Raw genomic sequence first — 13,090 nt, forward strand, 5'->3', positions numbered from 1 at the left:
CCTTTGTTTGTTTTCTTTCCTGACCTCTGAACCTCTCTAGGAAAACTCCTTAAGCTGCACAAGGATGAGCTATGGCGGTAATCTATCTATTCAAACAAGTGTTTTCCAGTGGACGGACACACACACACACACACACACACACACACACACACACACACACACACACACACACACACACACACACACACACACACACACACACACACACACACACACACACACACACACACACACACACACACACACACACACACACAGTATTTGTTTTCTCCATTGACAAAACAATTGCCTTTATAATTCGGTCATTATTACAAAAAGAATAATCACACAGTCTTTCAATCCGTCTGCTTCATATCAATATGAGAAATTCTATATGGAGAACAATGTTATTAACTCTGGATAATGAGATATTTTTCCTGAAACGTTTGCTTGTCTTGTGATTGTTGTTAAGGTCACTATTGTATGAAGACAGGGGAACTAAGGTGGGGATTTACTACATTTAAGTGCCGTTTCTCATTTGTTTTGATGTAATAACGATGTGACTTTGAAACGCTGTACTTTTACCTGGTGTAGCTTGTAAGCACTGCCTGGCCCCATATCTGTGTAATAATAAAGGCTTTGAGAAGCAAAATGTTTGAAACAGCACTCTCTTCTGATGTGATTTATTACAGTCCAAGTTCCACAGAGGACAGGTTACGAGTGTCATGCCATTGCTACACAATGAAAACAAAATTGCTTGTGAGGTAAATTCCATGTTATTATTAATTTGCTTTCTTCCAAAAAATTGATTATCAGAAAAGCCTATATTTACATAACATTGCAATATCTTACCATATCTAGCTTCCATGTGCAAAACAAATATCCTTTGTACAGGACAGGGCTCTTGAAATGCAAGATGATGGAAAGAGGTGCAAAATGAAAGTGCATTAAATAACAAACAAGACAAACAAGACAGACAAACGAGACGAGAAAATAAAAAGGTGAGCAGAGTGAGGAATGTAAGAAAAGACAAATCATGGACACAGAAGATTGTGCAAAAGAAGGTTCACACTTCAGGTGAACCGATGATCTCACCCGTTTACATTGCTGCACTTTATGACCTTTGTGATGCCTTTTAACTTGGTTTGGATCAGGTCAAGGTCAGGAAGTATTTTCCACAGAAGGAAGGCACAGTCAGCTGTTACACAGAGGATCTCTATAGGTCACTGACTTTATATCGGTCATGTGACATTAAGAGGAGTCCTGTTCCCCGTGTCACAGCCTGAGCCCGTCACTGACAGTCAGTGCATAGATCGAAGTCTATTCTGCAGCTTCTGAGCTACTGGGACAAACTCTGACTCCCAGCATGATTGATGGAAATCCCCCATGTCATCACTGGCTGTCCACTGCAGAGCTTCGTCTTCATCTGAAAGAATTGGGGGAGAAGCGGATTAGAGTGACACTTAGTAGTAGTACGGCCTGATGATAGAGCTAGAAAAAGTGCCCTTCTGGGCACAGGTCTCCACCAGGATAGGAGCGATTTTGGAGAAATGTAGGGACTTCGAATCCCCCGTACCTAAACAGCAGATGCAAAACGACAGGTGGTAGCTGGGGTGGAGGAGGGTGAGCAGCAAAAGTTTAATGCAGACAACAGCGCAGCAGTATCAGTATGCAGCAGCAAGCAAGCAGATTGAGCAGTGCAAACTTCCAGTTTAAATAGCCGGTATGAAGATTGAACGAGTGTGTGATTGGATGAAGTGTGCATACAATTTTTTACACAGATCGGTGCAGTTATAGGTAAAAACACGAATAGGCCAGTTATAGCGCCACCATGAGGCTGATGTGAAAATGTTCAAGTGGCATTCCTTCCTCAGCCTAATGGGAATGTGCATGCAAAATGTCCCTCAAATTGCACTCTGCGTTCATGATTTGAGAGCATTTTGTTCAAAACGGACCAATCCTGTAAACTCCTGGGGATGGAATATGGGGAAGCGGAAGCGGACAGGTCCGTGTTGATCACATGACTATAGAGATGGTGTATACCGAATTGCGTTATGTATGGATAAAATGTGTACGAGTAATATAAAGAAATGTGTTTTGCAAAAATCTGCCTCATGGTGGCCCTATAACAGGCCATTGTGGAAGAATGGGGGCAGAGGTTCGTCGTTGGCATCCAGGGAGTGTGTGTGCACAGTTTGGCATCGACCGGGCCAACGGTGCCGGAGATTAGTTGGTAACAGGCGGATGGACACACGGACGGAGTGCAAAACATACTCTCCCCATGCCTTTGGCCTGGTGGAGACAAAAATGGTCTTCCTACCTAAGTATGCGCTGAGCGTCTCCAGAAGTGTCTCTCTACCCCGTGTGTCCAGTAGAGAGAGAGAGTCTCTCTGTGATCCACTCTGCTCTGTGAGGTTCCACAGGGCCTGGCACAATTGGCCTGCTAGCTGCCAGTCCCCTGGTCCAAAGTCTCTGAGACAGTCTGCCAGCCTACATGCATGCACGCACACACGCGCACACACACACACACACACACACACACACACACACACACACTGCACTTAGTATGGCGGTACTGCTTTCTGGGGGGAAAAATATGATTTTCAAGCTAACTACACGCCGCATTGACACGTTAGCTTGAAAATCTCGTCAGCAAGCGACATTGTCATGTGAAGGAAAATAAACAGAGCTTAAATCTGTTTCCTTACTTGCCAGCACCACCCTCTAGAGAGAGTGTGACCCTGTTAGGGGGGTCCAGTGCCAAGTTGGTGAGGATCCCACAGGCTGAGAAACACACATCACAGTTTTTAGAGTCCAGTAGGGTCACCACAAACTGGTACACTGTAAGGAGAGAGAGAGAGAGAGAGAGAGAGAGAGAGATGGAGGAGTCATGGACAAAAGGCAACATGAACAAAGGAGGAGGAGATAAACTGCAGTCGTGCTTCCAATCACAGATGGTGTTTAATATGACTGTGCTCGGCCTTGCAGATAAGTCAGCATGACACAGACAGCCAGGTTCTTTGTACGGGGACTCTAATGTTATAATAATTATGATGAGAGTTACAAAATGTTATCATCTTTCTTGCTACAGTAGGTGATGTTTTATTATGTTTTACTATGTGACATTATTGAGTGACTGGTTCATCATTGGTTATTTTTGCTGTCTGTTGTTTCCCTACAGCAGACCGGGTGTATGTGTTTGGTCCGACGTACTTAACAGTCCGAAGGCATTAGTTTAGTCCAACACCCTACTCAAAACCCAAACCTAACCTCACAGGAAGCCATGGGTTAGTTTTAACCTGCCACGGTTTAGTTTTAACCTGCCACGCATGTCGTGAGCCACGGGTTAGTTTTAACCTGCCACGGTTTAGTTTTAACCTGCCACGCATGTCGTGAGCCACGGGTTAGTTTTAACCTACCACGGTTTAGTTTTAACCTGCCACACATGTCGGGAGCCACGGGTTAGTTTGAACCTGCCACGGTGGGTTAGTTTGAACCTGCCATGCATGTCGGGAGCCACAGTTGAGTTGTAACCGACCACAGGTTAGTTTTAACCTGCCACGGTGGGTTAGTTTGAACCTGCCAAGCATGTCGGGAGCCACAGTTGAGTTGTAACCGGCCACAGGTTAGTTGTAACTGGCCACGCATGTCGGGAGCGACGGTGTTGTCCGACTAATGCCTGTCGGACTATTAGTATGTATAACCAACGTATGCACCCCCAGCAGACCGCTGTTCTCAATAGATCACCTGATCTGTCTCTGTTTATGGGTCAGTGACTAAACGGTAGTTTGTAGCCTACAGAGGAACAGAGGACAAAACGGTAGTTTGTAGTTTGTAGCCTACAGAGGAACAGAGGACAAAACGGTAGTTTGTAGTTGTAGCCTACAGAGGAACTGAAACGGTAGTTTGTAGTTTGTAGCCTACAGAGGAACTGAACTTTCATCATATCCACAACAAAGCTCTCATACTTTTCACTGAAGTATTAATTAGAGCCAGCGCAAACTATGAGCTTAAGGGCTGAGGATTTGAACTTTCAACCTCTGCTTTAAGAAGCATATATTTTACTGTTGCACCACTGTGTTTTATGGAATTCTTGTGGTCTTACATGCTCTTTGTAATGTACTGTAGGATTGATAGCTCACTTTAAGTTTAGCTGGATAGAAAGGCTCTAATCTAACTTCCCTATCATCAAATGCTGCCAGCATACTGAACTGAGAAGCTACACAAAACACAAACACACCTGGTCATAATCAGCTGGCAGTCCCACTGTGATTGGATGAATGCAAATGATCAATTACACGACTCAATAAACATAATACCCAAATATATTAAAGTCCTTCATGAACCACATGACCTTCAGACCTATTTAGAACCAGTGCAAACTTAAAGGACCTATAACATCAAATTAAACTTTTTCAATTTATTTTGTGTTTTTGGGGCTCCCATATGTGTTATCTATCCCCACAAATAACCAATTTTGAACAATCAAGCTTTCATATCATATTGGTGCTTTAATGGAAATTGCTCTCAGGAACAGCTCAACTGATTTTGTCCTCATCGTGATGTCATCAATGTCACCCTACTTTGTATAATTCCTCCTCTTCTTCAGTTTTCAGTTCCACATTTGCATTTCCACTTTGTTTACAATGTCCACCATTGTTGATTTTCCAAGCTGGCATGGAATGGAAACAAGCCTGGTTTGATCTAGTATCAGTATTATAATGACTCAAATATTAAATAATCTGCATATCAGCACCCCCACCACCTCAGGACATTGTGGTACTGCAGCTAAAACTGCTTTCAAAGTCCAGAAAGAAATGACAAGGACTGGTTATATCAGAGTGGTGATTGAGGCTTAAACCATTAGAAATAACTTTGAGGGACATAGACAATATGATATTAAATATTAAAAGCAGTTTTAAAATGCATGTTATTTGCGCTTTAAACAAAAACATGCAACGCTGAGATTTTGAACTAATCTCTGCTTTATATGGGCGCAAGAGTGAGTCTGTCATGCAGCAAAGGACTCTGGGTTGGTTTCGAAACCAAGGTGGCTGCATTGATATGACATTTACTGTACCAGGCAGGAGCGTGCACAGATAGACACGAGGTAGTGCTAGAGCACCTACCCTTTTGCGCTCTGGACAACAATGCCCTTTTGAAAGTGTGGAATCGTGAATATAGTCCATATGGCCATAATGCTATATTCTGTCAATAACTACACTACATTTTGGTACTATAGGTTAAGTGGAGACTCATTGTCTGGTCAAAAGGGCTTAGTCTGGGAGCTTTCCTTCATCAGAGGTTCTCATGAAGTACCCTGTGGCTAAAGCTTTGTTCTATACTGCTTGAAGCTGGTCACAGGTGTGAATCAAAACACACAGTGGGACAGCCATTTGTTGTCTCTCTGCCATTTGTTGATCTGTATGTTAATTTTAACTCCACCTCTGAATTCAACTCTGTCTATGCAAAAGTATATCATGTCATTATTGTCAATGTGAAAATCATTCAGTGTTAGCTGGCTACGGTCAGTCTGCTGGGAGCTCTCGCGGGTCAGGGCCGCGGGACGCTCTCTCCCTTTGTCTTTGGTTTCAATAAATGGTCAACATGGATCTTCAGTTCATCTCTCTGCCTGTGTTTCTCCGATCCGATCTGATGCTTTTTGACGAGGTTTTTCACTACTCTACAGTTTTCTCTACTTTAGTGAGTTTAGGGTTAATAGGGTGTGAAAATACACCACATAGATGTTGCCCTGAAACCCGGTGTCTTTGGTGCTTCCAGCGCCAGGCAGATGAGAGCCGGCGGGGGTTTTTGGATGTTTCAGTCTAATTTTGGCGGTTGGAGGTTTGTTTGATTTTTCGGCGAAACGGCGTTCAGTCTACAGCGGGAAGAAGTGGTCTTCTCTTCGGATGGGGAACAACAGCGCGAACGGTGCGCTCCGGGTCTCCGACCTGGACAGGGAGGGAGAGGCCCTCTACAGCGCGTCGACAGGGAACGTGCTTCTCTTCAGGTCTCGGCGGGGAGCAGCGGATCTCCAACCCAAGGAAGGGGACGTCTCTACACGGCCTTCACCACGCGGCGGACCGAGGGGGTTCATCACGGCATGCACCGGGGAGAAGGGGGCGCACGGCTCGGCTCTGTTCAGTTCATCAGCGGTCCGTGCATCGGGAGCGATCAGCGCATGGTTCATTTCATCAGCGGAGGAGGTGATCACGAACGGCGACCACGGGTTCATTTCATTCTTCAGAAACAGCGGATCTGCAAGCTCGTTTTGCGGCGTATCTTTGTTTCGATGAGGCCTGTAGCTACACGTGCGTTCATGTTTTTCTTTCCAGTCATTTATGTGATATTTCATATTCATATAATGTCTGGAGGGGGGAGTATGGTGCTGTGTTGGATGGGACAATGGAAGCAGAGCGACGGCGGTGCGAGTTCAACGGCAACTTTCATGCAGCTTCTGTTTGACCCAAGCATGGCTGTACGGACATGAGGTGAGACAATGAGAAGTGCGACATTACAAGAAGTTTGTTAATAACGGATGGAGAGATTCAATAGTCTTTATCTGTATTCAAAAAGTGTGTCTAAATGTGAGTCTATTCAGCGTATATGTAGGCATACGTTGATGTTTGTGTGTTTTGTCGAATTTAAATTAGTTAAGAAGTTGATTCAAGAAATAGAGTCTATGGGGTAATTTGGAGAATGTTTAAATAATTTTAGCTTTATTGAGATTAATTGATGCCCTGTGTCAGACGAACGAGATCCCGGTGCCCCTCTCATACGCTTCAGTATAAAATCGTCTTAGAATTAGTAGAGCTGATTATTCTTTTCTCGTGTTAAATTTAGTTTACGATAATGTCAACTAGAGGCAGTTAGGGTGCCACGACGTGCAAGATTTCTTTTGTTATTATTGAGAGAACTTTTGCCTTTAAACGTGAGGGAGTTAGCGTTCATCAAGTAGTTACTTGAAAAGTTAGGGTCAGGATAAGTAACGTAACCCGATAGTACCCTGGTTAAGTTGAACTGTGACTTGTTAGTCTGAAGCAGGAGGTGGCCTCTGGCTAGGATCGTATTGGCATCGGATCTTATTTTGCCCCACTCCCTTCCCCGCATCGCGCTTACCAAGCCTTTGAAGGAGAAGTTTCAAGATATAAATGAATTTATCAAACATGTCCGAAAAACTTATTTGAAAATGAATGTTATGGTTATGTTTTACTCTTAATATCATATTAAACTGGGTGTTTAGTTATTAAGATTGAAGGTCAATAATTATTCCAACAAAGTGGGAGTTTCAAAGTGAAACAAAGGGGTTAAGACGAAAGTGTTGTGATTTTAATGTCAGTATGTGTTTAAAGTTCCATTTCTATCATTGATCGATAAGGTTATGTGAAATTCGTTTAAAAAGTGATTTGAAGTTACAGACAGCGGTATTGTGAGTGTCGTGATGTGTCGAAAAGTGATGCTAGGTGTACATTGATGAAATTGTAAGGATGTGAAGAAGAATCATTTAGAAGAACGTAAACATGTAATTTGAACCAGTTGTAATCATTTTGGGAACTTTGTGTAATGTTGTCATTTGTTGTTGTTTTTCCTGATGTGTGTTATAGGCTGTGATGGAGTCAAAGGGGGGTGTACTACAGTTGAACATGGACTATATGTATTTTTTTGTATGCCAATCTTGTGATTGTCATAAGGGGGGAGTGTGGAATCGTGAATATAGTCCATATGGCCATAATGCTATATTCTGTCAATAACTACACTACATTTTGGTACTATAGGTTAAGTGGAGACTCATTGTCTGGTCAAAAGGGCTTAGTCTGGGAGCTTTCCTTCATCAGAGGTTCTCATGAAGTACCCTGTGGCTAAAGCTTTGTTCTATACTGCTTGAAGCTGGTCACAGGTGTGAATCAAAACACACAGTGGGACAGCCATTTGTTGTCTCTCTGCCATTTGTTGATCTGTATGTTAATTTTAACTCCACCTCTGAATTCAACTCTGTCTATGCAAAAGTATATCATGTCATTATTGTCAATGTGAAAATCATTCAGTGTTAGCTGGCTACGGTCAGTCTGCTGGGAGCTCTCGCGGGTCAGGGCCGCGGGACGCTCTCTCCCTTTGTCTTTGGTTTGAAATAAATGGTCAACATGGATCTTCAGTTCATCTCTCTGCCTGTGTTTCTCCGATCCGATCTGATGCTTTTTGACGAGGTTTTTCACTACTCTACAGTTTTCTCTACTTTAGTGAGTTTAGGGTTAATAGGGTGTGAAAATACACCACAAAAGTTATTTTTGTTTTGTACAGTGTACAGTATATGTGGCACATGGTGACATCGACCAATTCTGGATTAAAAGCTGCCAATATATTATTCATGCCCCAAAATCTATAAATCTCACACACTATTAAATGAAGGCTGACGCTGACGGCGCAGCGGTTCCACGTGCCGCACAAGGTGCCCAGCTGCTCCATTTTTAACAGGCACTAAGAAATATAAACACATTAATCCTGTTCTACCATTTTACTCTTTATGTTATACAGTGTCTTGTGCATTCAGAATAGTGTGTATGGAAGAGTTAATGGTGCACGCCATCACGCCATGCCTTTATGTAGCTGTGTGTGTGTGTGTGTGTGTGTGTGTGTGTGTGTGTGTGTGTGTGTGTGTGTGTGTGTGTGTGTGTGTGTGTGTGTGTGTGTGTGTGTGTGTGTGTGTGTGTCCATAACACACCTTTGTTTTGCATAATAAAGTCCCGGACATCCTTGGACTGTGACAGGTTTCCATACACACGGGTGGCTTCCAGCACTGTGTCCATACTGGAGCTGAGCAGCAACTTCAGCAACACTAAACACAATTGTATTATGTATTAACAAAAGCTTGTGACATACAAGGTCACTGACAGATACTATGTTTTAAACACACTTTCTGATACACACATTCAACTCTCCCCATCTCTCCGTGACACCCCCCCCCCCCCCCCTCTTCTCTCTCTTACTCTTGGCAATGGTGAGCTTCTTGTGTCGGATGACAGAGCTGACTCCCTGGTAGAAGGACAGGTTGTTGATGGTGACAGCAACATTCACCAGCAGCTCCTCGCTCTCCAGAACAGACCGCAACTCTGAGACACGCACGCACACACGCGCACACGCACACACGCACACGCACACACACACGATGGTCCCTGATGATATTAATACAATACAACCGCCCATCCAATTCCACACTATAATGCATATCATCACATGATTTAATAATAATAATAATTAAAAAAAATTACTTGATTTTAGCATGATCCAGTGTGCAGACTTTATTGTTTTTACAAATATTTGAACCACTTCCCCTCAGTCTCTGTATGCATCAGCACAATGTAACAACTTGAAACACAATGAACGCTCGCCTCAAACCCGAAACCCTACTGTATATGCAGACTTGTTGAAATGACCAATATGCCACAGTGAATCTTTTGAAAATGGTGCCATAAAGCTAATGGACGGTATACTTATCCATGATCTTATCTCTATAGTTTTAGCCTATTATGTATGCAGTTTGATCACACACTGCCAGGCCAGAGGTCACCAGCAGCGATCACATTGTGGGTGGTGATTCAGAAACCTGGTCTGTTCCTGATATAGCAGCCAGATGTAGCACACGAACGAGTGTGGGCATAAATCGCAGATATTGCGGTGGAGCTGTCAACCGATGCCTGTGTCACAGCGGATTTCGTTTCTGGCTCTGACTGGAAATACCCCCTTTGGTGTGGTGAAGAATTCTTCTTTCTTCCTCTTCCTCCCTTCTAATTCTAACAGGCCTGCCTGTCGCAAAACGGATCAAAACAGAACGTTGAACAGTCAGCCTCACTCTTTCATCCCCTGCTGCTTTTTCTGAACTGTTTTTTTTATTCTCCGAGTCCAACTGCGTTAGGCAGTGCAGCCTATCCTACTCACCGCAATGGCTTAGGCCTATACCTCGCTTTCCCTGCCAACGACTTAACCACTTGAACCTAGCGAAAAATAGCCCATCTACAAGCTCACAACGCGTCGCTTTACGACATATTGTGAGCTTGTAGATCAGCTATTTTTGGTGGAAGAAAGTGGTCCAAGTACAGAGCCAACTCAGGTCCAGTTTCTAAGTAAAGAGGGTTTAAGTGGTTAATTTCTCCTTCATCCACCAATATAAAAAAAAACTTTAGTTACTAGTTACTTTTCAGATTTTGATTATTATTACAAAAACATACATTAACCACTTCAGCCCTATATACATTTCGGCCATTTGAAAATAGTAGATCTAAAATCTCAATCTCGCGATTTTACTCAAGTAAAACATTGTAGTACTTTTTCCACCACTGTGTCGGAGGCCGGCAGCAATGAAACTGAGAGCCTACCACCCACCTTCGTGCCACCTCTGCCCCGTCCTGAAAGCATGTAACCACATGGGAGAGTTTCACACAGACACACTGCCGGCTGCAGAATGACACAGAACATCCTGCTGTCTGCACCGTACCAAGTTCAACCCAGAGAGGAGGATGTGCCGTTTGCAGTACAAAAAGCAACCGAAAGGAAAGCGAAACATGGGCTGACCGAAAATATGTAATATGTGGTTGTTTTTTTTTGTTGTCTTAGGCGATTTCTGTTCCCAGGCTCAGGATGGGACGTGGTTGGGTGTCATAGAACAGAGATGTACTGTACTGTACAAACTTCTTTCTTCATTTTCTTTAAAGCAAACGAGACCACAGCAGTGATAAGCATGTTCGTATTCTTTGTTGCAGCTTCATAGTGATTCAACCCTGAGAGGAAGGCTATGACAAGTCTGTCCTGACTCCTGTATCTCACTCATAGGGCCTTTATTATCCTGCACATGTAAACATGATCTATGTCATTCCAACTTGCAAGTTGCAATGGGTCTGGTCTTTAAAATACTGCCTGTCAAAGTACTTCTCTACAGTGAGAGACAACACCAGAGGGAGCTCCTCTGACCCCAGGGAGACTAGCTGTGATTGTTTTAGGGCAAAGCTAATGGGAATCCTAACAAATAAACAATAAAACTTGTTCCCCCGAAATCCGGCACAAACGCGGGGAAAATGCCTTCTACTCTACTGCAACCAAAATGTGGAATGCCATACCAACAGCCACAAAACCTCTCCATTCCCCATCCAAATTTAAAACGGACCTAAAAACATGGCTGTCCTCAAAATGTACCAGTACTGTACTTTTTTATTTTATCCACCACTAGCCAATGCATCCTCAACCCATCGATGACGTGTTTCTGAACAGTCCTCCTATGAGACACAGACTGGGTAGAGAAATAAATTGCTATTTTATCATGATTATTAGTGAGGACCATCACCAATTATATGAAGATAGGTCGAAAAGTGTAGAAAGTGGTCCTTTAATAGTAGTACTCAATCAATCAATCAAAATGTTGAGGTATTGGTACTTTACTTGAGTATTTCCAATTTCCAATACTTATACTACTTCTGCCCCACTACATCTCAGAGGCGAATATTGTAAAACTTTAGTTACTACTGTAGTTACTTTGTAGATTTAGATTATCATTACAAAACATGCATTATCCGCTTCAGCCCTATACATTCCGGCCATTTGAAAATTAGTACTTTTACTTTTGGTACATTAAGTACATTTCTTTTTTTTATTATGTTTTTTTGTGGCTTTCGCCTTTATTTTATATTTTTTATGGAGGGATAGGCTGACAGGAAAGGGGGAGAGAGATGGGGGGGTGACATGCAGTGAAGGCCGTCGGGATCGGGAGTCGAGCATTTTGATGCTAGTACTTTTGTACTTTTACTCAAGTACATTTTGAATTCCGGACTTATACTAGCATTTGTACATTGCAGTATTGATACTTTTACTTAAAACCTAAAACATTTTAGTACTTTTTCCACCACTGCATGCCAGTGACAAGACAAGAATGTGAATAATGTTTTTACAATTTACAATAACAATTTACAATTTAGGCATTTAGCAGACGCTCTTAATCCAGAGCGATTTACAATAAGCAAGAACAAAAGCATGGGAATACATCACATATGTAAAAAGCATTTATCGCGAAACATGCGTAAGCTAAGAACGTGACTAGAACATATCTATATAATGAATGTTGTTGTTGTTGTTGTTAAATGGTGCATTTATATAAATGGTAAATGGTGCATTTATATAGCCTTTATCCAAGGCGCTTTACAGAGACATTCACCCATTCACACACCGATGGCGGCACCAACCAGCACATCAGGAGCAATTAGGGGTTCAGTGTCTTGCTCAAGGACACTTCGACACCAACTCTGGGGGAGCCCGGGTTCGAACTGGCAGCCTTGCGGTTACCATCCAGCCACTCTACCCCTGAGCCACCGCCGCCCTGTTAAGGCCTACCGAAACAGTGGTCACCTTATGAGGACCTTATGAGGTGACCACCGTTTCGGTGGTCACCACATCACCGAAAACTGGAGTATGAATAGGCCTTTAGCGTCACTGCTCTCAGCTCACCCAGTGTCTCCAGCAGCAGTTGGACACACGCCGCGTCAGCAGCCAGCGCCGGGCCCACGGCAGGGTGGACGCACATGTTCGCCAGCACTCGGACCAGCTTCACCAGCACGTCCTCGTCCTCCCGCGTTGGACGTGATGACGCGGAGGCACCGGGCCGGGCCGGCGCCGGTGCGTCGGAGGAGCAGCCGACCCTCCGCTGGTAGGCGCCGTACAGCGCGAGGAGGACGTCCATGCAGCCGTCGCACTGGAAGAGCAGCTCCCGGGCCTCGTTGCTTTTGGCCGTGAGGTTACCCAGGGTGAACAGGAGACGCACCACCAGGTCCTGTGGGAGAAATTTAGAGTGAGAGAGTTGTGCGACACTCGTGTGTGTGTGTGTGTGTGTGTGTGTGTGTGTGTGTGTGTGTGTGTGTGTGTGTGTGTGTGTGTGTGTGTGTGTGTGTGTGTGTGGTGTGAGTGTGTGAGAGTGTGCACGTGTGTGTGAGAGAGGGAGAGAGAGAGAGAGAGAGAGATAATATCCCAGGAGACAAGACAAGATTTCAAACACCACAAGTGCAATCCCACCCATCTCAAATAGACCTGTCAACAGAAAACGTGTGAAAAGTACTATAAAAGTGCCGTAAAAGCA

General features: G+C 43.8%; 1 protein-coding gene across 2 annotated transcripts in view; it reads right to left on the reverse strand.

The window, feature by feature from the left end:
* Positions 1-648: 648 nt before the first annotated feature.
* The window catches only part of armc2 (armadillo repeat containing 2), a 34,190-nt gene continuing 21,748 nt past the window's right edge, over positions 649-13,090 (reverse strand). For both annotated transcript variants that reach the window (XM_079526716.1, XM_079526715.1), the window contains exons 13-18: positions 12,466-12,787; positions 8,964-9,086; positions 8,699-8,812; positions 2,688-2,820; positions 2,300-2,469; positions 649-1,405 (exon numbers count right to left, since the gene is read on the reverse strand). In XM_079526716.1, the coding sequence (XP_079382842.1) occupies positions 1,281-1,405; positions 2,300-2,469; positions 2,688-2,820; positions 8,699-8,812; positions 8,964-9,086; positions 12,466-12,787 (987 nt within the window). In that variant the 3' untranslated portion in view covers positions 649-1,280. The remainder of the gene's footprint in view (positions 1,406-2,299; positions 2,470-2,687; positions 2,821-8,698; positions 8,813-8,963; positions 9,087-12,465; positions 12,788-13,090) is intronic.

This window comes from Electrona antarctica, assembly GCF_951216825.1.
Source record: "Electrona antarctica genome assembly, chromosome: 17".
Classification (NCBI taxonomy): Eukaryota; Metazoa; Chordata; class Actinopteri; order Myctophiformes; family Myctophidae; genus Electrona; species Electrona antarctica.